We start from the raw sequence: 27,561 nt of genomic DNA on the forward strand, positions 1-27,561 counted from the left end.
AGTGCAAAACCACTTGCCACATCATATGAAATTTCAAGTCATATGAAATAAATGCATGACAAAAGTATGACAAAAACCTATAACAGTTTTCAAGAAATGAGTCAGTGTAACTGTAGCACACTGATTTGTTTTACAGATACATAAATGAAATTAGATTTTATTTATAGGGCATACTTTGTACAATATTCTTTATTTGTAGTATAAAAGCAGTGACTGGGATCTTATAATGTGGCTTTAAAAAGTCATACAGTGTGCACTCTGTAAACATGCAAAGTAAAAATGAGCACACCTGTTATGTTGACATTGATCCCACACTGCAAACAAAAGTCCCCAACCATAGCAGGTACAGTGTGTTGGTTTTGTTCAAAGGTATTCATTTGGTTTGCAGAACGTTTGAACAACACATTCCAATTCATACAAGATAAAGTGATGAATGAAAAATGCAGAAACAACTAAATGAAGGCAATAGATAACCAAGAGGAGATCAGATAATTGCAGTTTATCATTTTGAACTGTGTGTAGCCAGGATAAATGCATTTGCAACTGGCAAATGTATTTGAAAGGCAGGTGTACTTCAAGACGGGGCTGTGTAGATGCATCAGTTTAATATCATATCAGAAGAAGTCACCTGCTAAAGTAACTCTGAATTTTGGCACAGTGGGAGTGTTATACCAAAAGAAGTCATGAAAAAACATTAGAATCAGCATCGAATAAATTATTTTAAACATCAGTATCACTAAGATTAAGTCACAAATCCCATTTTTCCCAAACTTAAGAACTTTCTAGTACGTCTGACCCAGAGATTAAATGTTGGTCTGAAGGATTTCACATTAACAGGATTTATCTACTTGCATGAAAAGAAGCATATCACAATAGATTTACATACCAAAAAGAGCTGTTGGCTGCTCTTTTGCTCTGAAAATATCTGAAATACTTCACCTTAATATGTCAGACTTACCCGCATGTTGCTCAGATAAAGTCAACTTATTGTCCCAATTTTAGTGCCAGTAGGTCATTTTCAAAACTTGCAGTCTTTCTGTAAACTTTATCCTTTTTAAGGATTGAAACCAGATCTGTTTCTGTTTCCAGTTTTCCTCTTTTGACTTTAGAGGCATGCATCAACCCTTTTTACCAGCCCTAATCCATACACATCATTTCAATATATCACAACCAAGCTCCCATACACACCCACAAATCTTCATTTTATTTTATAATGAAACATCTATTACAATAATGTAATTCCTTCTGTATAACAATTTCATATTTCCATCTCCTTCCTCTGAAGAACCAGCTCTCAGGTTACCTCCTGAGAAAGTTCAAGAACAGTAACGGCTGGCAGAAACTCTGGGTGGTTTTCACCAACTTCTGCTTGTTCTTCTACAAAACCCATCAGGTCAGCAAACACATTCTGAGATTTATTTTGTCTTTAAGAGAAAGCGAGATTTGAAGATGTAAATGAGGAAAGTGGATCTGTATAAGGAAAAGTTTCCTTCTGTTTGCAGGACGACTTTCCACTGGCAAGCCTCCCCCTGCTTGGCTACACAGTCAGCACACCTGAGGAGTCAGACAGCATCCACAAGGAGTATGTCTTCAAGCTGCAGTTCAAGTCCCATGTTTACTTTTTCCGAGCAGAAAGCGAGTACACCTTTGAAAGGTAACAGACTTGTTTCTTACTTCGAAAAATCCTAGCATATTTCACGGCTTAGGTCCTAAAAACAGTTCAGGTGTTATTAGTCTCTGGCCCTAATTTTATTTGGGTAAGAAGGGAATGGTTCTGTATTATAAATCCTTTTTTTGGATGGATATTTTGTAATATTCTAATATTTTGAGACAGTGGATTTTAGATTTTTGTGAGCTGTAAGCCGTTACCATCAAGACTAAAAAAAAAAATCTTGAAATACTTCATTTTGTAATGATGAATCTAGAATATTTAAACCTTTTCATGATATTTTATGTGATTTGGCTGCTGTTTGTGGACAGTCAGCCTCTTCATCTCCCAATCGTCTGTGATAAGTACACTCAAACTTTGTTGCAGGTGACGTTAGTTGAAAAAATGATAGAAAGCTAGTTGGCTAATTAAACAAAATGACGTTATGATGTGCTCAAGGGTGGGGATTGTAAATGCTCCCTTTTAGTCAGCCCCTGGGTTTCCACAGCATACATTGTGATCTGTCTCAGGCACATGCCTGCAGTGCCTCTTCACTCTGCCCTGCTCAAGATATGCGCCAAGACTGTTTTCATCAGAGCCCACTGCAGCTTCAGTCTGCACAGAGTAGATCAACCCAGACAGGAATATGCAGAAAATCAGGTCAATTTCAAATTTTTCTGAATTTGGGGGGGGGGGTTGTGGACACACCAGGGGAACATATTTCTGTTAGAAACATCTGAAAAAGTGTATTTTGTTTAATATGTGATCTTTAAAGCCCTACAGCCCATTATGCAGCTGCTGACTTTGGAATCCACAGGAGCAATCCCAAAACCTTTCATACACGCTAGTCAATCAGACATGATTTGCACACAAATCCAATCCAAAACAACCAGTATTTTTTGTTAAAGTCATGTAGGAACAATTTTAAGATGATGCCTGCCCTCTTGTCTTTACAGATGGATGGAAGTGATAAAGAGTGCAGCCAGCACTACGGGCCGCATGAGCCTGCTCATCCCTAAAGGAGGACCCATGGAGATGAACGGAAACTGAATCAAACATCATGCAAACTGGAGGCTGGGCCTCTAGGACAGCAAAGACATTTCCAATCTCAGTGTAATTTTTAAGTAATGATTTGTACGATGACTGACTGGAGAGTGAACCATAATGCCAGTTTAAGTGTTAACATTGATCAGTGTAAGAATTTAAGTCTAACGGTCTATGCTTTTTTGATTAATGCTGTAAATGATAACGTTTGTTCCTGTGAGCAGGATATCATGAAAGGGAGACGTGTATATTTTGAGCTGATTTTTGCATGCATAGCAACATAGACTGATGGGAAATACTGTAAAATGGGACCAACTCCAGCACAAAATCCTTTTAGTCAGGCTTTTGAAGGACTTTTTTTAATAAAGCATGATGACTGAAGCTTTGCTGGGAGCAGCACTGTGCTACTAATGGGATACAGGTGATTTACAGCATGTGGAAAATGAAGGTACAGATAGTTGATACTGTTAAAGGGTCTGAGGTTTGTATGAGATGGAGACGAACAGAAGGATCATGGAAAGTTGAAACATGTTTACGAGAACATACTGAAGACGCATGGCAAGTTTTTGAGCAAATCATGACATGCAAGTGTTAAAATGTCAACAAAAGGATGTTTAAATGGTTTGAAAGGGAGCTGCTTAAATCTCCCTGTTAGTCAGGCATTATTATGGCCAGTTTGGTGCTACATTTCTCTTTTTAATACCAGATGTAACCAAATGTATCCTGTTTATTTTTTGCTTAGGGATGCCAGCTGGAGGACGTACTGTGTAGTGTTTACTTTGTGTAAAAGTTGCAGATTTTCCTTCTAAAAACAAAGCAGAACATATTTTGATGTTTTGGTTCTTGCTGTGTGTCAGAGTTTGAGACAAACGGGAGCTCACTTGTTTGAGACACCAGTGAAGCTTACTGCCAGTTATTTAGTGTGGCGTGCAACCATGGCATTATTTGGTATATTTTTGTACTAAGACTGGAATCTTTACCCTGTGGGTGTGTGTGTTTATGTGCATGTGTGTGAAGCCCCTGGAGCTGTAACTTTAAGGTGATGATGGAGGTTGTGTGCTATTCTGTGTGTAAGAGCCTGACTGTTGCACAATTTAACCTACAGCGAGTTACTCCTATTTATTGTCCAGCATGTCGCCGTGCCCTCATGTAGTCCTCATGTTATTCCATTGAAACGTTAACAAATAAAAGTTCCCTTCGATCACAGTTTCTCTGACTTTGTGTTGATTATCAGCTGTTTTGTTGACGATAATATACATGGCTGTGAAAAAATGTATTTGCCCCCTTCCTGCTTTCTTATTGTTGCATATTTAATATTAGACAAATATAACCTGAGTAGATAACAAAAAATCCATGATTAAATAATTATATTATTTATCATGGAAAAAGTCATCCAAACCTACCTGGCCCTATGTGAAAAAGCAATTGCCCCTTGTTAAACCTCAAATTAACTTTAAGTTTGTGGAAAGTTGAGCTCGTTTTCACTTGCCACATCGAGGCCAGATAACTGCCAGAAATGTTGACTCAAGAAATCCCTTATGTAGAACCTGTCTGACAAAGTGAAATAGGCCAAAAGATCTCAAAAAGCAACACGTGCCATGATCTAAAGTTCACTGACATCATTATTCTAGTAAGGGTAACAAAGCCTTTTCTAAGCCTTGGGACTCCTGTGATCCATAGCGAGAGCCATTATCCACAAATAGAAAAAAACTTTGAATAAAAGTGAATCTTCCCAGGAGTGTCCGGCCTACAAAAATGACCCCAACAGCGCATCGATGACTCATCCAGGAAGTCCCAAAAGAACCAAGAATATCTAAAGACCTGCAGACCTCACTTGGCTCAGTTAAGGTCAGTGGTCACGATTCAGCAAGGAGAAGAGACTAGACAATGACATTCATGGAGGAGTTCCTAGGCTAAAATATTCTGTGGACTGATGAGATAAAAGCTGAATGTTCTGGAAGATGTGGGTCCATGTTTTATCAAAAGAACATCATTAACATTCAAGCATGGTGGTAGTAGTGTGATGGTCTGGGGCTGCTGTGCTGTTTCAGGACTTCCTGAAATTGATGGAACCATGATTCTGCTCTTGACCAGAAAATCCTAAATGAGAGTGTCTGGCCATCAGTTCTTGACCTCAAACACACATTGATTATACATTGAGACAATGAAACACCAAAAAGTTCGTCTTTGAATGGCTTAAAAAAACAAAATGAAGGTTTTGGAGTGGAGTAGAGTCCAGACTTGCATCTGACTAAGATGCTGTGGCATGACCTTAAACAGGCTTCATGCTTGAAAACCCTCCGATGTGGCTGAATGAAAACAATTCTGCAAAGGAGCGAGGGCCAAAATTCCTCCCCAGTGATGTGGAAAGACTCATTGGCAGTTTTCGCAAATGAAGTCATGGCTGAAGCATGGGTTGCACTGGATTAAGCCTATAGTGTGTTTTGGTGCGATGCTTGAAATTGTCATGTTCATACATTATTCCATATATAAATTGTATTTCCTTTCACTTATTCAGAAGTGAATTTGGCCCTAATCTATTCTACCAGGCAGCCAGAGGCTGTGCTTAACATGAGATAAGGTTGGCATCATTAATCTAACACCAGTGAAGTTACATGTCCACCTATGGCATATTGCCATGGGTGTATCAGTACCCGCCACAGTGGCAGCTTGGTCACCAAAAGATCAAATACAGTAGTACTTTTTAGTCTTACTTAAACATTTATTTCTAAATGTAGAATATTGTTTAAAATAGCATATAGCAGTATACAGAGCATTCAGAAAGTATTCAGACCTCCTGCACTTCTTTCAGTTTTTTTTTATGTTGCATCCTGATAGTGCAGTAAAAAAAAAATCTTATTTATTCTCATTAATCTACACTCAGTACTCCAGAATGACAAAGTGAAAAACAGCATTTTAGAATTTTATGAAAAATCGATTCAAATCAAAAAACTGAAATATCACATTGGCATACATAAGTCTTCAGACCTCACATCTCTATTGAAGGCCTCACAGCTGACAATGCATATCAGAGCAGAAACCAAGCCATGAGGTCAAAGGAACTGCCTGGATTGTTAGAAGGCACAGATCTGTGGAAGGCTACAAAAAGATTCTGCTGCACTGAAGGTTCCCGAGAGTACAGTGGCCTTTATAATTCTCAAATTAAAGAAGTTTGGCACAACCAGGACTCTGCCAAGAGCTGGTTGTCTCGCCAAACTGAGCAATCAGGGGAGAAGGGCCTCAGGGTGACTAAGAACCTGATGGTCACTCTGATTGAGCTCCAGAGATCCTGTGTGGAGATGAGACAAAGTTCAAGAAGGACAACCATCACTCACTGATCTGGGTTTTCTGGCAGAGTGTATGGACAGAAGCTTCTCCTCAGTGCAAACACATGAAAGCCAGCTTTCTACTATCACTTACAGTTGACTGTAGACAGTCCAGCTGGGAGGAAATTGCAGAAACCGTCTTATTGCAAAGGTGACATCCATCACAGTACCACACTTAAAGTCACTGAGTTCCTCAGAACCTTGTAAATTGAGACTGCATGGATAGGTGCTTGAGTTTATACACCTGTGGCAACAGGTCTGATTGAAACACCTGATTACATTAACAGGTGTGGCCAGATACTTTTGTCTGTGTAGTGTATGTAACATCCTCAACATCTGTCTTAAAATGCAGTCAGATTCCCTGATCACTGTGGTCTCTTTCCCTACCCTTACTCACACTTTTCCTTGACCTTGTGAATGTTAGGATTCAGTGACTGGATGAAGGTTCTGTCTGTCACATCTTTACGGTCCAGTCAGAGCAACAAAATACATGAGTCATAGCCACAAACTGAGGTATACCACTACCGACGAGTAAACTCCATAGATAGCTGCATAACGTGAACCATGGTGACTGTAGATATGTCAATACACGACTTTTGTCATTTTTGAAAAGAAAACAACTAAATGCTGTTCTTTGTTCTTCTTTTAATGCAGAAATGTTGTCAAGTTTTGATAAAACTTATGCTTTAGCAGCATCCACACTAATGTCTTACGCCATAATTGCCCCAGCTTCTTCTTGCTGCTTGCTCACATGCCCGAAAGTACTGCCCCTCGGTGCTGACTGGTCCTGTCACTTTCTAACTCAGACGGGAACTTTGCAAGATGGATTCGCCAGTGAGAAACACAGAGATGAGTGAATCCATCTTCTTTGCAAAGTTATATTTATTGCTTAAACCTTCAGAAAAAAATGATCACAAAGAAAATTTTGTTTACATTAGTGATGTTTTTGCCTTTTTTGAATTTGATTTTTATGACAGTAACTTTCTGTTAAATGTGGGACTCAAACTTACTGCTGTTGTTCTTATCTATTAAAACATGTGAGCATGTGGCCGTTATCCACGCCCTTCACACAGTCACTCGTGCAAGCTTTCATTTCATTTCATTGCTATATCAGCTGCGCATGAAGAGAAAATGGATCGTAAAACTTTTTGCATTTGCATCCTTGTTTTTGCTTTGATAATAAGTAACTATTATTTAATATTCCACTATAATCAACCATTCTGTACTCAACAGGAAAACTCCGACCATCCAGCCATCCACAATGAGCGCAGCGTTGTCTTTGCAGACCTCTCAAAGGAAGAGATTCTTCAGGTGCGTGACTACATGTCCAAGATCTCTGGGATGAACATCTTATTTGATCCATCTTCACGTCTCTCAGATGACTACCTGTACATGATCGAGCTCTCCCTGCCAAGAAAACAGGAGGTTTTGCTCTATCTGGATGTCAATGGATCAAAACCAGTGAGAGAGGCAACTGCAGTGGTTTTTCATGGCAGTCAGAACATCATAAAGGAATATGTTGTTGGCCCACTACCCAACCCAACCTACCACCGAGATGTGACTGTTGAGAGGTACGAACAGGAGATCCCTTTAACTGCACGTCCATTCACTGAAAAGGAAGAAGAACTGATGGAGTCATTTCTGAAGAAGAAGCTTGAACCTTTAACTTCACTTCTGTATGAAAGCTTTGGTTTAAATCCATCACAAGACAATGTTTACTATGACAGTGAGCCCAGAGGGATCGATTCAGGAGACAGACAAACCTGGTTTACACTCTGTCGAAATGTGGAGGGCTTTTACATTCATCCAACCAGCTTTGAAATTTTGGTAGACCACAAAAGCACCAATCATTCGGATTGGCATGTGTTGAAAGTGTTTTATAATGGTCAGTACTTTGATGGTTTATCAGAACTGAAGCTGCAGTACGAGGCAGGGAGTGTGAAGAAAGTCATCTACAAACCTGTGCCAAATTATGCGTCACTCAAACCCAGGAAGAAACCCACCGGTGTTGGACCCCAACAGTTTTCTGTACGAGGCAAACGATTCAGTATAGAGAAAAACAACATCGTGTACCTTGACTGGAGTTTTGCCTTTGGACTGAGCACTGTCAGAGGTATGAGAGTTTTTGATGTTCGTTTTAGAGGGAAGAGAATCATCTATGAACTCAGCGTCCAAGAGGCCATATCAGTGTATGGGTCAGTCACCCCAACTCTCATACTCTCTGAGTACTTAGATAGCAGCATGAGCATTGGTGCACGTGTCAATGAGTTGGTCAGGGGTGTCGACTGCCCATATTCAGCCACCTACATTGACACTTTCCATTTCATGGACACTGGGGCTCCACAGCATCTCAGGAACTCAATTTGTGTCTTTGAGCATGACATGGGCCAACCTCTGAGGAGGCACTCTGAGGCTGACTTCAAAACCTATGGAGGACTTGCTAATAGTGCTCTGGTTTTCAGGACAATCACAGTTCTAGAAAACTATGACTACATTTGGGATTTCATTTTCTGCCAAAGTGGCTCAGTGGAGGCAAAAGTGCATGCCTCTGGCTACATTGCATCTTCTTTCAAATTGGACAATAATTTCAAATATGGTGACCAAGTGGCAGAGAACACCATTGGAAATATCCACACCCATTTCCTTCACTTCAAAGTGGATCTTGACATTTCAGGTACGTTTCATATCAAACATAAAGTCCTAGTAATAACCACTGAAAAACTGCTGAAACTGAAAAACGTATTTCATATTGTCTTATTCTTTGGCAGGAGTGAAGAATGTATTCCAGACCAAAGACATGGAGTTTGAGAATATCTCTCTTCCTTGGACGGATGAACCTGCACGTCACACCCAGATCCCTAAACTGGTGGAGAAACGGCTTCAAACAGAGCAGGTGCAGTGTTATTTCACATTATAATGATTGTTAAAATCAGAGCTACTTACAGCTGCAAAGCTACTGAGAATCTGATCAATTTTACAGGTAATTTTTTTTTAGATGGTTGCTAAAGCAATCATAGTGAAGCTGCCTCTGAAATGTACTTTAAAGTCATGGCAGCAGACAAAAAAACAGCACCCAAAATGCTTCTGTTCTTTGTGGAGTTGTCTGGTGTGTATGCAACTTCTTCTAAGCTTGGCACATGCTACATGTGATACATGATACAATTAGCATGATATCAGTATTGGCAGATATGACAATTCCTGCTGATGTTTACAACCAATATTTTGGCTGCAAAATCTCCCCATATCAACTGTAAATATTGGCCATATAAACAAATAAATTAGTGGAGTTTTAGGCTGGGCCCAGAGGTTGCGTTAGTCTTATATTCTCCGTCATTGACTTTTTTTTTTTTTTTTTTTTTTTTTTGAAGGATTTTGAAGGCTGTCCATCATTTTGACGGGCTGGAATGATGAGGAAGAGCCTATGTTTCAGTGTGCACACACAGACAGATGAATAGACCTTTTCCATTTTGCACACATGGACAATCAAGGAGGTTATTTAGTCTGTTAAAAATCTTGTACCCAGTGGGCTTTCTCACTGTCCTCGACACCGTGAGAGCACACTGTGAAAGCATGTCAGTCTCAGTGCTGACAGCACTGAGAGACTGCTGCAGGTGTCTCAGTACAAGGGGCAGCATGTAGAGTGTTAAGGCCTTTACACAATGAGCCTGTTTCAAGTTGTTCTAATCATGTCTGCACACTGATGCCGAAATTGTCATTTTATTTCCTTTTTTTTTTTTTTCAGAACAGGTTCGATTCTATGCGAAATTTCATATCAGTCCAAAGTGACTGATTATTCAAAACAGCTCTCGCTGCTTCCACCTAGCTTGCTCACCACCAAAACCTCACTTTAAACACCAAAGTTTGCTCATTTATCTTGTGGATATCAACCATGTTATTGTAGCAGAGAGATGGGTGATTGATGATTCAGCCTTTTAACAGCTTATCAGTTATGGTCATCAAACCACAACATTTTGATATTAAAAATATTGACGGACAACAAAAAAGTCCAGCGCAACCTCTGGCTGGACCAGTAGACGTATGTTATGGGCTCTGTGCACGGCAGGGGGTGGTGTATTTCCAGTGGAAAATAAGACCGGTTCTCAACTTCCGCCTAACGATATGTGCTAGGCCAAAACGGAATCTAAACCCTCCTATACTGCCTTAATTTGTCCATTTCGTTGTTTTTTTTGTTTCGATTGTTGTTTGTGTTTACTCTACTATCATCGCTTGGGATCCAAACATGCTAAAATGATGTTTCAAAAACAGGTTAAAAGCACTTCTGGACATCGTTGCTGCGTGCTGCAATGTACATCTAAAGCTAAATTTAACTCGTCATTGACAGTCAGCTCAGGTAACTCATGCAAACAGCGAGTAAACCGCAACGATTTTGCCATCATACCCCATTCTCTTCTCCCGACTGGAAGTGTGGGAGCGGTCTCATGCCATATGCGGAAGCAGTTTGTGCATAGAGCCCATTATAGTAAAGTCAAACTAACTAAATTACTAAAACTCAAATGTAGAAATCATTTTATTTGACTGAAACTAAATAGAAACTAAAGTTCACCAAATCAGAAAAGAAACTAGGGCTGCAAGCAGCACTGTGTGCAGTAAAAGTCGTGAGTTTGCAAAACCAGAGCAGTGTGCTGCAGCACTGCAGAGAGACCAAGTAGATCCTTCTTTGAGTGTCCATATGTTAAAAAAATTAAGCACAGTGCACTTTTTATGAGGGAGTACTGCCCCTCAACAGTAGGTGTCAGAGTGAAAAAGGTGGATGCTGTATGTAGAAGTGATCAGGAAAGGAGTTTTTATCATTTAAAAATAAAAAAAAGGTTGTAAATTTTATTTTCGAGGTTCTTCTTGCATCTTACAGAGGGGGTGCTACACCAAAACCATGAAATAAACATCTAAATCTTGAGAGGGGCAGACTCCAATCATATGTATGAAATTTGAATGAAATTGGATGATTCATATGAGAGTTACAACCACTTCCTGCCTGATGGTGAAGGATCTGTTAGCATGTTGGCGTGTTCAGGGTGATACTGTTGTGTTCCCATAACACTCTGAAGACTATAGAATGATATCACACAAAGTTACATCAGTTTTCAGTCAATCATTTTCCAAAAGAGGCATTATTTTGAAATTCCAGTGACGCTGGTGGACTTCCTGTTGGGATTTTGGCATGGGTCCAAGAGGCTTTTTTGAGGGTGTGGTCATGATGCATGTGTGCATGTGTGGTCTACCCAAGATCAATGGGACTGATTTTTTAAATGAAGAAAAGAAGAAAAAAATGACAAATTAAGTTTTGTTTTGTCAGAAGGGGGCGCTGTTACAGATTTATGATGTAGGTGCATGACTTGATAGGGGCTCCATGTGTGATCATCTGTGTGAAGTTTGGTGATGATTGATGTGGAGCACCTCTCTCTGGTGCTCTTCTTCTTGGATTGAGGTGACAACATGTCTGAGAGGTGGAAGTGTAGCCACTGCCACCAGAACAACTCCACTGACAGGTGTGTTTGTGCACACTGTACCTGCAACAGAAGCAGGACTGCAGCAATGCCTCACTCAGTCTGAACAACACACTGAGTGGCATCAAAGTCAGCTGTTAGTAATAAAATCTCATCATTTGAAGAATCTGTGTAAATTAAGATATCATTTTATCACTTTTTTAATTTAGAAAACATCAACACCAAGTCATTTGGCATAATTGTGTTATTTTAACAAATTTTTTTTTCATAAATATTATTCAGATGTATCAAATATAATGGCTACTTTTGGAGAGGCTTTGGTTGGTAAAAAATGACCAAAAAATAAAAAATAAATAAAAAATCCAAAATGGGCCACAGACTTTTTTCTTTGACTAAATTATTTGTTATTGAAAACATTCAAACTTCATAATAGTCCTTTTCTTTCCAATTTAGACTCTCTGAATTGACATTTTGAAATCAACCTGGACATTTTCTACAACAACACTGCTAAACAGTCTCTTTGGTCTATTTTACATCAAATTTAAACTCAAAGTTGTGCCGGCATGTGGCCATGGCTCCACTACATTTAAAGCAAAAATATCACAGCCATGACTACATAATTCACAATAAAAATATATTTATCTTTGGTGGGAATAAAATGGACATTTTATTTGAGCTTATCTAAATAACACTGAATTTGTTCACAGCAAATCTACTGACAGCATCTCCTCTGACATTTGACCTCTTACAGGAGGCAGCGCTGCGTAACGGTGACAAGACTCCACATTATCTCCATGTTGCAAGTACCCAAACCAACCGGTGGGGTCACCCGCGTTCCTACAGGCTGCAGGTGTTCAGCAACCCTGGGGATCACCTCCCAGAGAGCCAGAGAGAGGAGAAGGCCATTTCCTGGGCCAGGTGAGGACTTGGCTCAGATGCTTTTCAGACTCAAACAGTCAGTAATACAGTTACTTTGTCTCCTTGTAATTTCATTAATCTGTATTTCCACTAGGTATAAGGTTGCCATAACTAAGTATAAGGACCGGGAGCAGAGCAGCAGCAGCCTGTACAACCAACATGATATATGGGATCCACCTGTTGACTTCAGCAAGTACATTGAAGATAACGAAAATATCATAAATGAGGTGTGTGTACATTTACATTTGCTCCCTAAAATCATGAAAGGAATGAAAAAATACGAGTTCCCCATCATTTTTTATTTCTGATAATTTCCAGGATCTGGTTGCCTGGGTATCCACTGGTTTCCTCCACATCCCACATGCAGAGGACATCCCCAACACTGTGACACTGGGTAATGGGGGTGGATTCCTGCTGCGCCCACACAACTACTTTGATGAGGATCCATCCATCCACTCTGCTGACGGGGTGTACATTGACCACAACAGTGAGAACAGCTGTGACTACAACAGGATGGCCTGCCTTGCTAAAGAGACCTGCTGCCCTGTGCTGGAACCCTTCAGCTACCATGGCTTTGATGAAGACTGATAGGGAATTATGAGATAAAGTATGCTTCTTCCTTTGTGTTTTTGTTTGATTTGAGTCTTACTTAAACTGCAGTCAGGACATGATTATTATTTTGAATATACAACCATAATTCCACAAAAGTTGGAGTGCTGTGTAAAATTTAAATATAAACAGAATGGAATGATTTTCAAATCACAATAAACCCATATTTTTTTCACATCAGGACATAAACAACATATCAGATGTTTCAACTGAGACATTTCACCATTTCACGAAAAACATTAGCTCATTTTGAATTTGATGGCATCAACACATGTCAAAAAAGTAGGGATAGGGCTATGTTTACCATTGTGTAGCATCCCATCTTCATTTAACCATAGTCTGTAAACATCTGGGAAGTAAGGAGACCAGTTGCTGGAGTTTTGGGAGAGGAATGTTGTCCCGTTCTTGTCTGATGTAGGACTCTAGCTGCTCGACTGTCCTGAGTCTTCTTTGTCAATTTTATGATGCACCGAATGTTTTCTATTAGTGACAGGTCTGGACTGCAGACAGGCCAATTCGGCACCCTGACTCTTCTACTGTGAAGCCATGCTGTAATGATGGGTGCAGAATGTGGTTCAGCATTGTCTTGCTGAAATATGCAAGGCCTTCCCTAAAGAAGTTGTTGTCTTGATGGGAGTATATGTTACTCTAAAACCTCTGTATACTTTTCAGCATTGATAGTGTCTGTACAGAGGTGTAAGATGCCTGTACCATAGGCACTAATACCACCCCTTACCATCAGAGATTCAGACATTTGAACTGTGCAGCAATAACAAGCTGGATGGTCCTCTCCTCTTCAGGCATCCTGTTCCATCCAACTGTTGCCAATTTACCTAGTTAGTTGCAAAATTCTCCTCCAGCTGGTTTTATGAGTACCACTTACTTCTCCAGCATTTTGTTGCCCTGTCCCTACTTTTTCTGAGATATGTTTATGCCATCAAATTCAAAATTTGATGTCAAAATGAGACCCAACTGTTTTGGAACTGGGGTTATAAATTTTGGACTAATGTACATACGTAGTGTAGTTTTTCCACTGTTGATAGAGTTTTAAAATTCTCCAATTATTCAGTGTATAATAGCATTTCTTTTCATTTAAACAAAATGCCTGCAGGTTTACATTACACTTTTTACAACATAATAGGCTGTGCAGATTTGTAATAATTATGTCTAATTGATTTATTCAGATCAAAAGAAATTATTAACTTCTTGCTTGTTTTCCTGGTTGCATTGTGATTGTCAAAATATGATCTTACAAACCATGACTGGGTAGCTTTATGGAGAAGAACAGTGCATAATTATTCACCTGCTTGGATGTATTATCCTTTATTGATTTTATAAATCAATCACAGTCAATATCATTGGCTTTTAGACAAAAACACCTCTTTGATGTCAAAGTGAAAACAGATTTCTACAAAGTAATGTCAATTGAATAAAAACATGTGATGTAAAATAAGTGGCTGCATAATTATTCACCCCCTTCAAGTCAGTATTTAGTAGATGCACCTTTGGCTTCAATCACAGCACTGAGTGGATAGATCTCAATCAGGCTTACACATCTGGACACTGCAGTTTTACTCCATTCTTCTTTGCAAAACTGTTCAAGCTCTGTCAGGTTGCATGGGGCTCAGGTGTGAACAGCCCTTTTTAAGTCCAGCCACACATGCTCTTGGATTGAGATCTGAGCTTTGACTCATGACATTGTCTTGCTGGAAAATAAATCTTCTCCAAAGCCGTAGTTCTCTTGCAGATTGAAAAAGATGATCCTGTAGGATTTTCCTGTATTTTGCTGCATTCATTTTACCCTCTACCTTTAAAACCCTTCCAGGGCAGGCTGCTGAGAAGCATCCCCGCAGCATGATGCTGCCACCACAATGCTTCACATGGTTGATTTATTAAGTCAATGAAATGGTGAAACATGCAAAGAGGTGAATACTTTTTATAGGCATTGTAGTAAAAGATGCATGTAGTTGCATGACCTAGGTTAAATTACTTTTTTGTATTTATCAACCTACTAAGATTTATTAATCAAATGTATATATTTTGAAACAAAGGTGTTGATTGGTATGATTTGCATATACAGTATTTGTAAATGTTTATCTTTCTGTTCATATCAGGGTTAAAGGTGTGTCACAAACCACTGAAATGTGTCCTAGTCAGATTATTTTAGTTTGTGTTACCATTGTAAATGGACAATTTTTGATTCCTTTCTAAACTTTCAAGAAAATCTGCTTTTATCCTTTATGAAATAAAACATTCCTGCTTCTAAGTTCTGTCATTTTAAATCATCAGTTTTATGTAACAGTGTCTCAGCCCTTGTGCACTTTATCCTGCTGTTCAAAGTATAAATTGATGTATGATTTTACATATAAAAGGAGGGAAATTGATGTAAAAGTGCTTCAAAAGTTGCCTCCACTGACTATATTAAAATTAAATGAATATTTTATAGTGCCTATGGCTGCTATGGCAGTAAGAAAACATTTTGTTCTTATAACATGTGGCTCCTCTCATTAAGATTTTTGTTCAGAGGATTCGTAAAGACAAACTGGGACAAAACAACAGTAAAAACTGTCAATACCTCAGCTGATGATAAGACTTCACAACAAAGTAAACAGCAGTACTCCTGCATTAAAGTCACTGTAAATGGCCATATCTCAATTGTTAAGAAAAATGAAAGAAAAATGCAGAATATTTTTAGCCGAATAAAAAGGTCAAATGGAGAGAGGAAGATGCCAGTGAACATTTGCATGATCAGGTTTGTCAACGAACACTTGATGACAAAGGCTGCATGTCTGCAGCATTAACACCATACTGCTGATCTGATCAGGCAGTCATAAAGCAGGGCATTCCTCAGGCTGCCTAACAGGAATGGCCTGACAGTATCAAAAGTGAAACTCAAACTTATTTCAGTTGTTTTTCCACATGCCCTTCACACAGTCACTCTAGAGAGCTGTGGTTTTATTTTCGTTACTATATCAGCTGCGCATGAAGAAAAAATGGACTCTAAAACTCTTTTTATTTGGATCCTTGTTTTTGCTTTGATAATAAGTACCTGTGTTTTAATATTCCACAAACCTCGACCATTCTGTGCTCAACAGGAAAACTCTGACCATCCAGCCATCCACAATGAGCGCAGCGTTGTCTTTGCAGACCTCTCAAAGAAAGAGATTCTTCAGGTGCGTGACTACATGTCCAAGATCTCTGGGGTGAACATCTTATTTGATCCATCTTCACGTCTCTCAGCTGACTACCTGTACATGATCGAGCTCTCCCTGCCAAGAAAACAGGAGGTTTTGCTCTATCTGGATGTCAATGGATCAAAACCGGTGAGAGAGGCAACTGCAGTGGTTTTTCATGGCAGTCAGAACATCATAAAGGAATATGTTGTTGGCCCACTACCCAACCCAACCTACCACCGAGATGTGACTGTTGAGAGGTACGAACAGGAGATCCCTTTAACTGCACGTCCATTCACTGAAAAGGAAGAAGAACTGATGCGTTCATTTCTGCAGCGTGAGCTTAAACCTTTAACTTCACTTCTGTATGAAAGCTTTGATTTAAATCCATCACAAGACATTGATTACTATGACAGTGAGCCCAGAGGGATCAATTCAGGAGACAGACAATCCTGGATTACACTCTGTCGAAATGTGGAGGGCTTTTACATTCATCCAACCAGCTTTGAAATTTTGGTAGACCACAAAAGCACCAATCATTTGGATTGGCATGTGTTGAAAGTGTTTTATAATGATCAGTACTTTGATGGTTTATCAGAACTGAAGCTGCAGTACGAGGCAGGGAGTGTGAAGAAAGTCATCTACAAACCTGTGCCAAATTATGCGTCACTCAAACCCAGGAAGAAACCCACCGGTGTTGGACCCCAACAGTTTTCTGTACGAGGCAAACGATTCAGTATAGAGAAAAACAACATCGTATACCTTGACTGGAGTTTTGCCTTTGGACTGAGCACTGTCAGAGGTATGAGAGTTTTTGATGTTCGTTTTAGAGGGGAGAGAATCATCTATGAACTCAGCGTCCAAGAGGCCATATCAGTGTATGGGTCAGCCACCCCAACTCTCATACTCTCTGAGTACTTAGATGGCAGCATGAGCATTGGTGCACGTGTCAATGAGTTGGTCACGGGTGTCGACTGCCCATATTCAGCCAGCTACATTGACACTTTCCATTTCATGGACACTGGGGCTCCACAGCATCTCAGGAACTCAATTTGTGTCTTTGAGCATGACATGGGCCAACCTCTGAGGAGGCACTCTGAGGCTGACTACAAAACCTATGGAGGACTTGCTAATAGTGCTCTAGTTTTCAGGACAATCACAGTTCTAGAAAACTATGACTACATTTGGGATTTCATTTTCTACCAAAGTGGCTCAGTGGAGGCAAAAGTGCATGCCTCTGGCTACATTGCATCTTCTTTCAAATTGGACAATAATTTCAAATATGGTGACCAAGTGGCAGAGAACACCATTGGAAATATCCACACCCATTTCCTTCACTTCAAAGTGGATCTTGACATTTCAGGTACGTTTCATATCAAACATAAAGTCCTAGTAATAACCACTGAAAAACTGCTGAAACTGAAAAACGTATTTCATATTGTCTTATTCTTTGGCAGGAGTGATGAATGTATTCCAGACCAAAGACATGGAGTTTGAGAATATCTCTCTTCCTTGGACGGATGAACCTGCACGTCACACCCAGATCCCTAAGTTGGTGGAGAAACGGCTTCAAACAGAGAAGGTGCAGTGTTATTTCACATTATAATGATTGTTAAAATCAGAGCTACTTACAGCTGCAAAGCTACTGAGAATCTGATCAGTTTTACAGGTAATTTTTTTGGATGTTTTCTAAAACAATCATAGTGAAGCTGCTTCTGAAATGTACTTTAAAGTCATGGCAACAGACAAAAAAAAAAAACGGCACCAGAAATGCTTCAACCCTTCCTGGAGTTGTTTGGTGTGTATGTCACTTCTTCTAAGCTTGGCACATGCTACATGTGATACAGGATACAGTTAGCATGATACCAATATTGGCAGATATGAAAATTCCTGCTGATATTCATAACTAATATTTTGGCTGCAAAATCTCCCCATATCAACTGTAAATATTGGCCATATAAACAAATAAATTAGTGGAGTTTTAGGCTGGACCAATAGACATATGTTATCATAGTTAAGTCAAACTAACTAAATTACTGAAACTGAAATGTAGAAATCATTTTAGTTAACTGAAACTAAATAGAAACTAAGCTTCACAAATAAAATAAAAGAAACTAGAGCAGCAAGCATCACTGAAGGACCCTTGCACCCTGGCACATGTCGAGGTGTGGCACAACTGCCCATGTGTAAAAGTTGTGCGTTTGCAAAACCAGTGCAGTGTGCAGCAGGGCAGAGAGACCACAGAGAAGTGGTGGACTTCCTGTTGGGATTTTGGTATGAGTCCAAGAGGCTTTTTTTGAAGGTGTGGTCATGATGCATGTGCAGACTGAAGCTCATCTACTTAAGTTCAATGGGACAGAATCTTTAAAAGAAGAAAAAGGGACTTTTTTTGTCACAAGAGGGCGCTGTTATGGATTTATGATGTTGGTGCATGATTTGATAGGGGGTCAAATTTGGCAGACCGGGTCAAACTGACCCAGTTTGTTGTGAATGCTTATAAAGGATGAGGTATAAAATAATTTCCAATTGTTTTGTTTCACGTTTTCAGTAAACTTGTTTCTAACATGTTAACATATATTTCATAATTGTTTTTTTTTATTTATGGTATGATAAACCTCTACATAAAACTATACCTTATTTTTGAGTTTAAAAAGCTGAAATTCCACATTATTTCAACAATTGTTTAGATCAGAGGCACACTATTTGTGGGAATATCACAGCCTTGTATATGACAAAGTTTAGTCAGGATATTGTTTTGAAACCATTCAAAATTTTTCAAGGGCATGAAATAATCCAACTCATAGTCACACCTGTTGATCAGTCGGGTCAAATTGACCTGGTCTTGTTTGACAGTTTATAAAGGTATAAAATGTTTACACAATTTTGAGTAACACCTTTTAGCCAACTTGTTCCCAACAAGTTAACATACATTTTACACTTATTTTTGAAATGTGTGGTATGGTAGACCTCATTTACGTTGGTATATACCGCAATTTTTATATGAAAAAAGAGCAATTGTGAATTATTTAACTAGGATAAGAGGCACATATGTTGATGCATTTTCACAGACTGGTTTATGTCAAGGTTTAGCCAGGATATTGTTTTGAAACCATTTAAATTTTTTCAATGGCAGCCAAATGTCTCACATAAAGAATTGAGTGTAAAGTGATCCCATCATTCCGTATTACATATTTTTAGCCAACTTTATTCAACTCATTACCACTCATACTATACATAAACTTCCTTAATTTTATAATGCTTGATTTATGAATGATAACCCTCATTTACATGAATTTATAAGATGTTTTTGGATAGGATAACCACAAATTAATTATTTTGGTTAATCACGTACTAGTTTATGTCAAAGCCCAACCAGGGAAAGGAATATTTGTTTGTTGTTATCTTGTCCCCAGTTGGATAAAGAAATATTCCATCTGTGTTCTTGTCCCGATTTGGAGAAAGGAATATTTCATTTGATATCTTGTGGAATATTTTGTTTACTGTTTTCTTGTTGCCTGTTGTGGGAAGGGCATATTTTCTTTGTTGTTATCTTGTCCCTGGTTAGGGGAGGAGCGTATCAAAGAGGTGAAATGAACATGTTTACAAACGTGTATCATGTGTGTTGTCTTGAGTCCTAAGGCATATTTGAGAGTTGGAAAACCTGTTTGGGTGTGTTAGAGTGTCTTTATATGTGTGCCAATAGCCACATACAGGTTGATTAGAAGTTGTGATGAAATCAGGTTTACAAATAGCCTATGTAGTTTTGTTTGTGTGGGTTGGTGAGTCGGTGTGCGTGGGTGTGTGTGTGGGGGGCAGGGGGTATTGTATGTGTGTATGTGTGCTGGAAAGTGAAATACTGCCACCCACTGCACCACTAAATGTGGCCGGGTAATTCCTGGGAAGACAACGGTTGCTCTAAATTTTTACTAAACACATATAGTTCAATAGAAATTTTCAAAATTAATTTTACTTGAAAAAAGCATTGCATGGAATCATCCATGTCATTTTCGGGCAATTGTATGAAAGAAATCCAAAGTTATGACATTTTAATTTTTGGAATCAGGTCAAATTGACCCAAAGACAACTGGAGGGTTCATTTCGTCACAGTTTATAGCTACTGTAATTATTGCTGGAGGGCTTCCTAACATTTTAGGGGGGCTTCAGCCTCCCCCAAAAGGGCCTACCGATGTCCATGTTTGGAGCATCTCTCTCTGGTGCTCTCCTTCTTGGATTGAGGTGGCAACTCCACTGACAGGTGTGTTTGTGCACACTGTATCTGCAACAGAAGCAGGACTGCAACAATGCCTCACTCAGTCTGAACAGCACACTGAGTGGCATCAAAGTCAGCTGTTAGTAATAAAATCAAATAATTTAAAGCATCTGAGTGAATTCTAATATCATTTTATCACTTTTTCAATTTAGAAAACATCAAAATCAAGTAATTTGGCATAGTTGTGTTATTTTAACAAATATTTTATCATTAATATTATTCAGATATATCAAATATAATGGCTACTTTTGGAGAGGCTTTGGTTGGTGAAAAAATGACCAAAAAAATAAATAAAAAATCCAAAATGGGCCACGGACTTTTTTCTTTGACTAAATTATTTGTTATTGAAACATTCAAACTTCATAATATTCCTTTTCATTCCAATTTAGACTCTCTGAATTGACATTTTGAAATAAACCTGGACATTTCTCTACAAAAATACTGCTAAACACCTGCATTTGGTTTGTTTTGTATCGGATTTAAACTCATATTTGTGCAGGCATGTGGCCATGGCCCCACTACATTTAAAGCAAAAATATCACAGCCATAACTACATAATTCACAAAAGAAATATATTCATCTTTGATGGGAATTAAATGGATATTTTATTTGAGCTGATCTGAATAACACTGAATTTGTTCACATCAAATCTACTGACAGCATCTCCCCTGACATTTGACCTCTTACAGGAGGCCGCTCTGCTTAACAATGCCACGACCCCACGTTTACTCCATGTTGCAAGTAACCAAACCAACCGGTGGGGTCACCCGCGTTCCTACAGGCTGCAGGTGTTCAGCAACCCTGGGGATCACCTCCCAGAGAGCCAGAGAGAGGAGAAGGCCATTTCCTGGGCCAGGTGAGGACTTGGCTCAGATGCTTTTCAGACTCAAACAGTCAGTAATACAGTTACTTTGTCTCCTTGTAATTTCATTAATCTGTATTTCCACTAGGTATAAGGTTGCCATAACTAAGTATAAGGACCGGGAGCAGAGCAGCAGCAGCCTGTACAACCAGCATGATATATGGGATCCACCTGTTGACTTCAGCAAGTACATTGAAGATAACGAAAATATCATAAATGAGGTGTGTGTACATTTACATTTGCTCCCTAAAATCATGAAAGGAATGAACAAATACGAGTTCCCCATCATTTTTTATTTCTGTTTATTTCCAGGATCTGGTTGCCTGGGTATCCACTGGTTTCCTCCACATCCCACATGCAGAGGACATCCCCAACACTGTGACACTGGGTAATGGGGGTGGATTCCTGCTGCGCCCACACAACTACTTTGATGAGGATCCATCCATCCACTCTGCTGACGGGGTGTACATTGACCACAACAGTGAGAACAGCTGTGACTACAACAGGATGGCCTGCCTTGCTAAAGAGACCTGCTGCCCTGTGCTGGAACCCTTCAGCTACCATGGCTTTGATGAAGACTGATAGGGAATTATGAGATAAAGTATGCTTCTTCCTTTGTGTTTTTGTTTGATTTGAGTCTTACTTAAACTGCAGTCAGGACATGATTATTATTTTGAATATACAACAATAATTCCACAAAAGTTGGAGTGCTGTGTAAAATGTAAATATAAACAGAATGGAATGATTTTCAAATCTCATAAACTCATATTTTATTCACAACAGGATATTAAAAAAAACATATCAGATGTTTCAACTGAGACATTTCACCATTTCACGAAAAACATAAGCTCATATTGAATTTGATGGCATCAACACATGTCAAAAAGGTAGGGATAGGGTTGTGTTTGCCATTGTGTAGCATCCCCTCTACATTGATAAAAAGTCTGTAAACATCTGTAAACAACACCTCTAAACAAGTGAGGAGACCAGTTGCTGGAGTTTTGGGAGAGGAATGTTGTCCCGTTCTTGTCTGATGTAGGACTCTAGCTGCTCAACTGTCCTGAGTCTTCTTTGTCAATTTTATGATGCACCGAATGTTTTCTATTAGTGACAGGTCTGGACTGCAGACAGGCCAATTCGGCACCCTGACTCTTCTACTGTGAAGCCATGCCGTAGTGATGGGTGCAGAATGTGGTTCAGCATTGTCTTGCTGAAATATGCAAGGCCTTCCCTAAAGAACATGTTGTCTTGATGGGAGTATATGTTGCTCTAAAACCTCTGTATACCTTCAGCATTAATAGTGCCTGTACAGATGTGTAAGATGCCCACACCACAGTCAGTTGCATTGATTATGTGTAATTGATTTCTTCAGATAAAAAACTAATTAACCACTTCTTATTAACCACACTTTCTTTCTTAACTTCTTTTCCTGTTTGCATTTTGATCAAAACATGATTTTACAAAAACATGACTGGGTTAACCTTGCAAAGCAGATGGATATGCCCATTTCTGTGTTCCTCACTGGCAAATCCATCTAGCAAAGCTCCCATCCAAACTGTTAGGGCCCGGTTAGAAAGTGACAGGACCAATCAGTGACGAGGTGCAGTACTTTCAGACACGGCAGAGTCATGACGTAAACAAGCAGCAGCAAGAGGCCAGAGCTTTGGGTGGATGCTGCTAAAGCGCCAATTTTATCAGAACTTGGCGCCATTTCTTCATTAAAAGAAGACCAAAGAACAGCAGTGAGTTGTTTTCTTTTATAAAAAATGACAAAAGTTGAGTAGTTACATGTCTTTAGTTGCCATGTTTCATGTTATTCCGCGGTAGCTGCGCGCATGCAACTCGATAGCGGCTATGTCACTTGTTTTGTTTCTCTGATTGGCCTGTAGAGATTTGACAGACAGAATGTTCATCCAATCACACTCCAAGCTTTTTTCAAAGCCACTGCCTTCTCCCAGATGTTTCATTTTGAAGCTTTCCCAGATGGATGTGTGAAACAAATCCATCTGGCATGTCAGGTTATGACTGGGTAGCTTTATAGAGAAGAACAGTGCATTATTAACCTTCTTAGATGTTTTATCAATTTATTGATTTTATAAATCAGTCAGTCAATATAATTTTTTTTTTTTTACATAAAACACCTCTTTGATGTCAAAGTGAAAACAGATTTCCACAAAGTAGTGTCAAATATGTGATGTAAAATAAGTGGCTGCATAAATATTCACCCCCTTCAAGTCAGTATTTAGTAGATGCGCCTTTGGCTTCAATCACAGCACTGAGTTTGCGTGGATAGGTCGCAGTCAGGCTTACACATCTTCTTTGCAAAACTGCTCAAGCTCTGCAAGGTTGCATGGAGGCTCAGGTGTGAACAGCCCTTTTTAAGTCCAGCCACACATGCTCTTGGATTGAGGTCTGAGCTTTGACTTGGCCACTCCAGAACATTCACCTTGTTTTCTTTAAACCAGCTCTGTGTAGCTTTCACTGTATGCTTCATCATCACCTTGCTGGAAAATAAATCTTCTCCAAAGCGGTAGTTCTCTTGCAGACTGAATAAGATTATCTTGCAAGATTTTCCTGTATTTTGCTGCATTCATTTTACCCTCTACCTTTAAAAACCCTTCCAGGGCAGGCTGCTGAGAAGCATCCCCACAGCATGATGCTGCCACATCTATGCTTCACATGGCTGATTTATAAAGTCAATGAAATGGTGAAACATCCAAAGAGGTGAATACTTTTTATAGGCATTGTAGTAAAAGATGCATGTAGTTGCATGACCCAGGTTAAATGACTTTTTTGTATTTATCAACCTACTAAGATTTATTAATCAAATGTATATATTTTGAAACAATGGTGTTGATTGGTATGATTTGCATATACAGTATTTGTAAATATTTATCTTTCTGTTCATATCAGGGTTAAAGGTGTGTCACAAACCACTGAAATGTGTCTTAGTCAGATCATTTTTAGTTTGTGTTATCGTTGTAAATGAACAATTTTTGATTCCTTTCTAAACTTTCAAGAAAATCTGCTTTTATCCTTTATGAAATAAAACATTCCTGCTTCTAAGTTCTGTCATTTTAAATCATCAGTTTTATGTAACAGTGTCTCAGCCCTTGTGCACTTTATCCTGCTGTTCAAAGTATAAATTGATGTATGATTTTACATATAAAAGGGGGGACATTGATGTAAAAGTGCTTCAAAAATTGCCTCCAATGACTATATTAAAATTAAATGAATATTTTATAGTGCCTATGGCTGCTATGGCAGTAAGAAAACATTTTGTCCTTATAACATGTGGCTCCTTTCATCAAGATTTTTGTTCAGAGGATTCGTAAAGACAAACTGGGACAAAACAACAGTAAAAACTGTCAGTACCTCAGCTGATGATAAAACTTCACAACAAAGTAAACAGCAGTACTCCTGCATTAAAGTCACTGTAAATGGCCATATCCCAATTGTCAAGAAAAATGAAAGAAAAATGCAGAATATTTTTAGCTGAATAAAAAGGTCAAATGGAGAGGAAGATGCCAGTGAACATTTGCACGATCAGGTTTGTCAAATAACACTTGATGACTCGGTCTGCATGTCTGCAGCATTAACACCATACTGCTGATCTGATCAGGCAGTCATAAACAAAGCAGGGCATTCCTTAGACATGTCAAAACAGCGTGAACAGTGGGTGGGGTGTCTTCCCCAGAAGTGACAATATTACTCGTCTGCCAGGGGATTCTATTCAAACGGTTTTTCTATGAGGGTGTGGAGAAGGTGTGGAGCTGCTGTCAGAGAGTAAAGGGGAAAAGTTATAAAACCAGACAGCACTATTTGCCCTACTTTAATTGCCTCGGTTACTTTGTGTAGATCAAAGAAGTGAAGTTACTCCACTGTAATTATGCCAAAGTGCTTTGGTTTTGATTCATCATCACAGCAGGACTTGTGTGTCACAAAGGGAAAATAAAATAACCCACGTGACTTATTAGATGTTGAAACTGAGACATTCAACCTTTTCCTGAAAATGTTCGCTCATTTTCAATTTGATGGCAGCAACACATCTTTTAAAAAGTAGCATCAGGGTCATGTTATCATTGTGTAGCATCCCCTCTTCTTTTAACAACAGTTTGTAAACATCTTGGAAGTGAGGAGACCAGTTACTGGAGTTTTGGGAGAGGAATGGATTGTAGCTGATCAGCTGTCCTGGGTCTTTGCCAGATCTTTTGTTTTCTGAAGCTCCGCATGTTTTCTATAGGTGAAAGTGCAGTCCAGTTCAACACCTGGCCTCTTCTACTGTGAAGCCATGCTGTAGTGATGGATGTGGTTTAGCTTTGTCTTTCTGAAATATCCAAGGCCTTCCTTGAAAGATATTGTCTTAAAAGGAGCACATGTTGCTGTAAAACCTTTATATAGTTTTCAGCATTGCTAGTGCCTTTCCACTTGTGCCCACACCATAAGCATACAGCCCCATACCATCAGAGAAGCATTCTTTTGAACTGATAACAATCTGGATGGTCACTCTCCTCTTCAGCCTACAGAACATGACCAACTTTGTTAACAGACAATGATTTCTCTAACTGACATTTACGGTGACGCAATGACATGACTCCAACCTGGCTCCTTGCCAATGGAAAACTAAACCAGTTCTTATGAAGAACATGATTAGAACCAACTAAGCACTAGCATCTAATGAGTGCCCGGTTCTTTTGATGGAAAAGGTGTGTAAGTGTTCCTGAGCCTACGTAGTAATTTTTAGTTCAGGATCATACCTGTTTTTAATGCACTGCAACCTGAGGGCCCAAAGATCAAGACCATCCAACATTGACCTTCAGCCGTGTTCCTTGTGCAAAGAGATTTCTCCAGGTTCTCTGAAATTTTGGTTCCAAACTGGTGGGTTTGGACCCAAAAGTGAGTCGCAAAGCTATTTTAGTTGGCCGCAGACGTGTGCCTAGAAATAATATTTAGCAAGAGATTATTTATATTCTTTTATTTTGAAAGAAATGTCTCCACCTCTTTAAATCTATCTGTCAATAAATATTTGTTCGTGTTGCACCAGTATAATAATAATATATTATTAATAATAATGGTGGTGAAGACAAAGCTTTATTTAATAATAATTATTATATTATCATTGTTGTTATTATTGTTATTGTTATTATTATTAACATTATTAACATTATTATGAACATTATTATCATTATATTCTATCAGTTGGGAACAACTGCTCTGAACCTTTAATGATTTTTACGTATTGTTGATGGTGAGAAATTAAAAAACCTTTTTGCCATTTTAACCCCTTAAAGCCTGAAAACCAGCCAGAAAATTTTAGTTTTTTGGGACTGAAATGATTTTTTAACTTTCAACTGAAATCCAAAAAAATCCCAATTTCCATAAAATTAAAAATATTTGTGTCTTATTTGATACATTAGGTGTTTTTGGTAACTGATAATTCACTTAAGGGCAATTTTATCATTTATTAGATTGTATTCAGAAGGGTTTTTTGTAAGTGATTGATCATATTGATTAGATCGAGGTATCATAAAAGTATGTATCAAATATGATACAACAGGCTTTAAGGGGTTAAACTGAGGGACATTTTTCTAAAATAAATCCTCAATCTTTAAACACAGTATTTTGCAGATTGCTTAACCTCTGCCCATCTGTACTTCTAGAAGACTCTGCCTATCTAAGATACACCTGTTATACCTAGTCATATAACTGACCTGTTGACGATTAACCTAATCAGTTGCTAAATGCTCCTCCAGCTGTTTTTCATTAGCACCATTTACTTTTTTAGTCTTTTGTTACCCAATCCCTACTTTTTTGAGATGTGTTGCTGCTCTCAAATTCAAAATGAGCTAAGAGTTTCCATGAAATGATCAAAGTCTCATTTTCGACACCTGATGGCTTCTTTATTCTATTGTGAATAAAATATGGGTTTATGAGATTGGTAAATCATTGCACTCTATTTACGTTTTACGCAGCGTCCCAACTTTTTTTAATTAGGGTTGCATTTTTACCACGTATTTTGCTCCTGTGGGTTCCTTGGAAGAGAGCCTGTATTGAGAATTCGCGTTTATATCATAGGCACACCCATAATAACCGGAGGTGTAATTAACAGCTCACAGTCTGAACACTAGGTCATTTATGTGAATTTAATGCATGGGGGCGGAGGGGAGGGGCGGTGCCTGTATTGGCCTGCTATCTCCGCCCTTGGACTACACAACGAGTGCCCTTAGAAGGAAAGCCTGTCAGACT

The 27,561-nt window shown here is 38.9% G+C and overlaps 3 protein-coding genes across 6 annotated transcripts in view; all 3 read left to right on the forward strand.

Annotated features, from left to right (window-relative positions):
• The window catches only part of farp2 (FERM, RhoGEF and pleckstrin domain protein 2), a 51,959-nt gene extending 48,061 nt beyond the window's left edge, over positions 1-3,898 (forward strand). For 2 of the 3 annotated variants that reach the window (XM_041790846.1, XM_041790847.1), the window contains exons 25-27: positions 1,286-1,393; positions 1,503-1,654; positions 2,605-3,898. In XM_041790846.1, coding sequence (XP_041646780.1) covers positions 1,286-1,393; positions 1,503-1,654; positions 2,605-2,698 — 354 coding nt within the window. In that variant the 3' untranslated portion in view covers positions 2,699-3,898. Of the gene's footprint in view, positions 1-1,285; positions 1,394-1,502; positions 1,655-2,604 lie in introns of those variants that run through there. The other variant, XR_005992077.1, reaches the window with a different exon arrangement.
• Positions 3,899-7,100: 3,202 nt separating this feature from the next.
• Positions 7,101-12,989, forward strand: LOC121512262 (membrane primary amine oxidase-like). 2 transcript variants are annotated; one of them, XM_041791438.1, is made up of 6 exons: positions 7,134-7,156; positions 7,252-8,692; positions 8,787-8,911; positions 12,235-12,401; positions 12,496-12,628; positions 12,720-12,989. In XM_041791438.1, the coding sequence occupies exons 1-6, from the start codon at positions 7,139-7,141 to the stop codon at positions 12,987-12,989; spliced, it is 2,154 nt and encodes a 717-aa protein (XP_041647372.1). In that variant the 5' UTR covers positions 7,134-7,138. The 2 variants fall into 2 exon arrangements, with proteins under 2 accessions (XP_041647371.1, XP_041647372.1); XM_041791437.1 differs by having other exon boundaries at positions 7,101-8,692.
• Positions 12,871-22,983, forward strand: LOC121512263 (membrane primary amine oxidase-like). Its single transcript, XM_041791440.1, has 6 exons — positions 12,871-13,008; positions 16,106-17,546; positions 17,641-17,765; positions 21,143-21,309; positions 21,404-21,536; positions 21,628-22,983. Exons 2-6 carry the CDS (start codon positions 16,196-16,198, stop codon positions 21,895-21,897), a joined length of 2,046 nt encoding a protein of 681 aa, XP_041647374.1. The 5' UTR covers positions 12,871-13,008; positions 16,106-16,195; the 3' UTR covers positions 21,898-22,983.
• Positions 22,984-27,561: the final 4,578 nt, after the last annotated feature.

This window comes from Cheilinus undulatus, linkage group 7, assembly GCF_018320785.1.
Source record: "Cheilinus undulatus linkage group 7, ASM1832078v1, whole genome shotgun sequence".
NCBI lineage: Eukaryota > Metazoa > Chordata > Actinopteri > Labriformes > Labridae > Cheilinus > Cheilinus undulatus.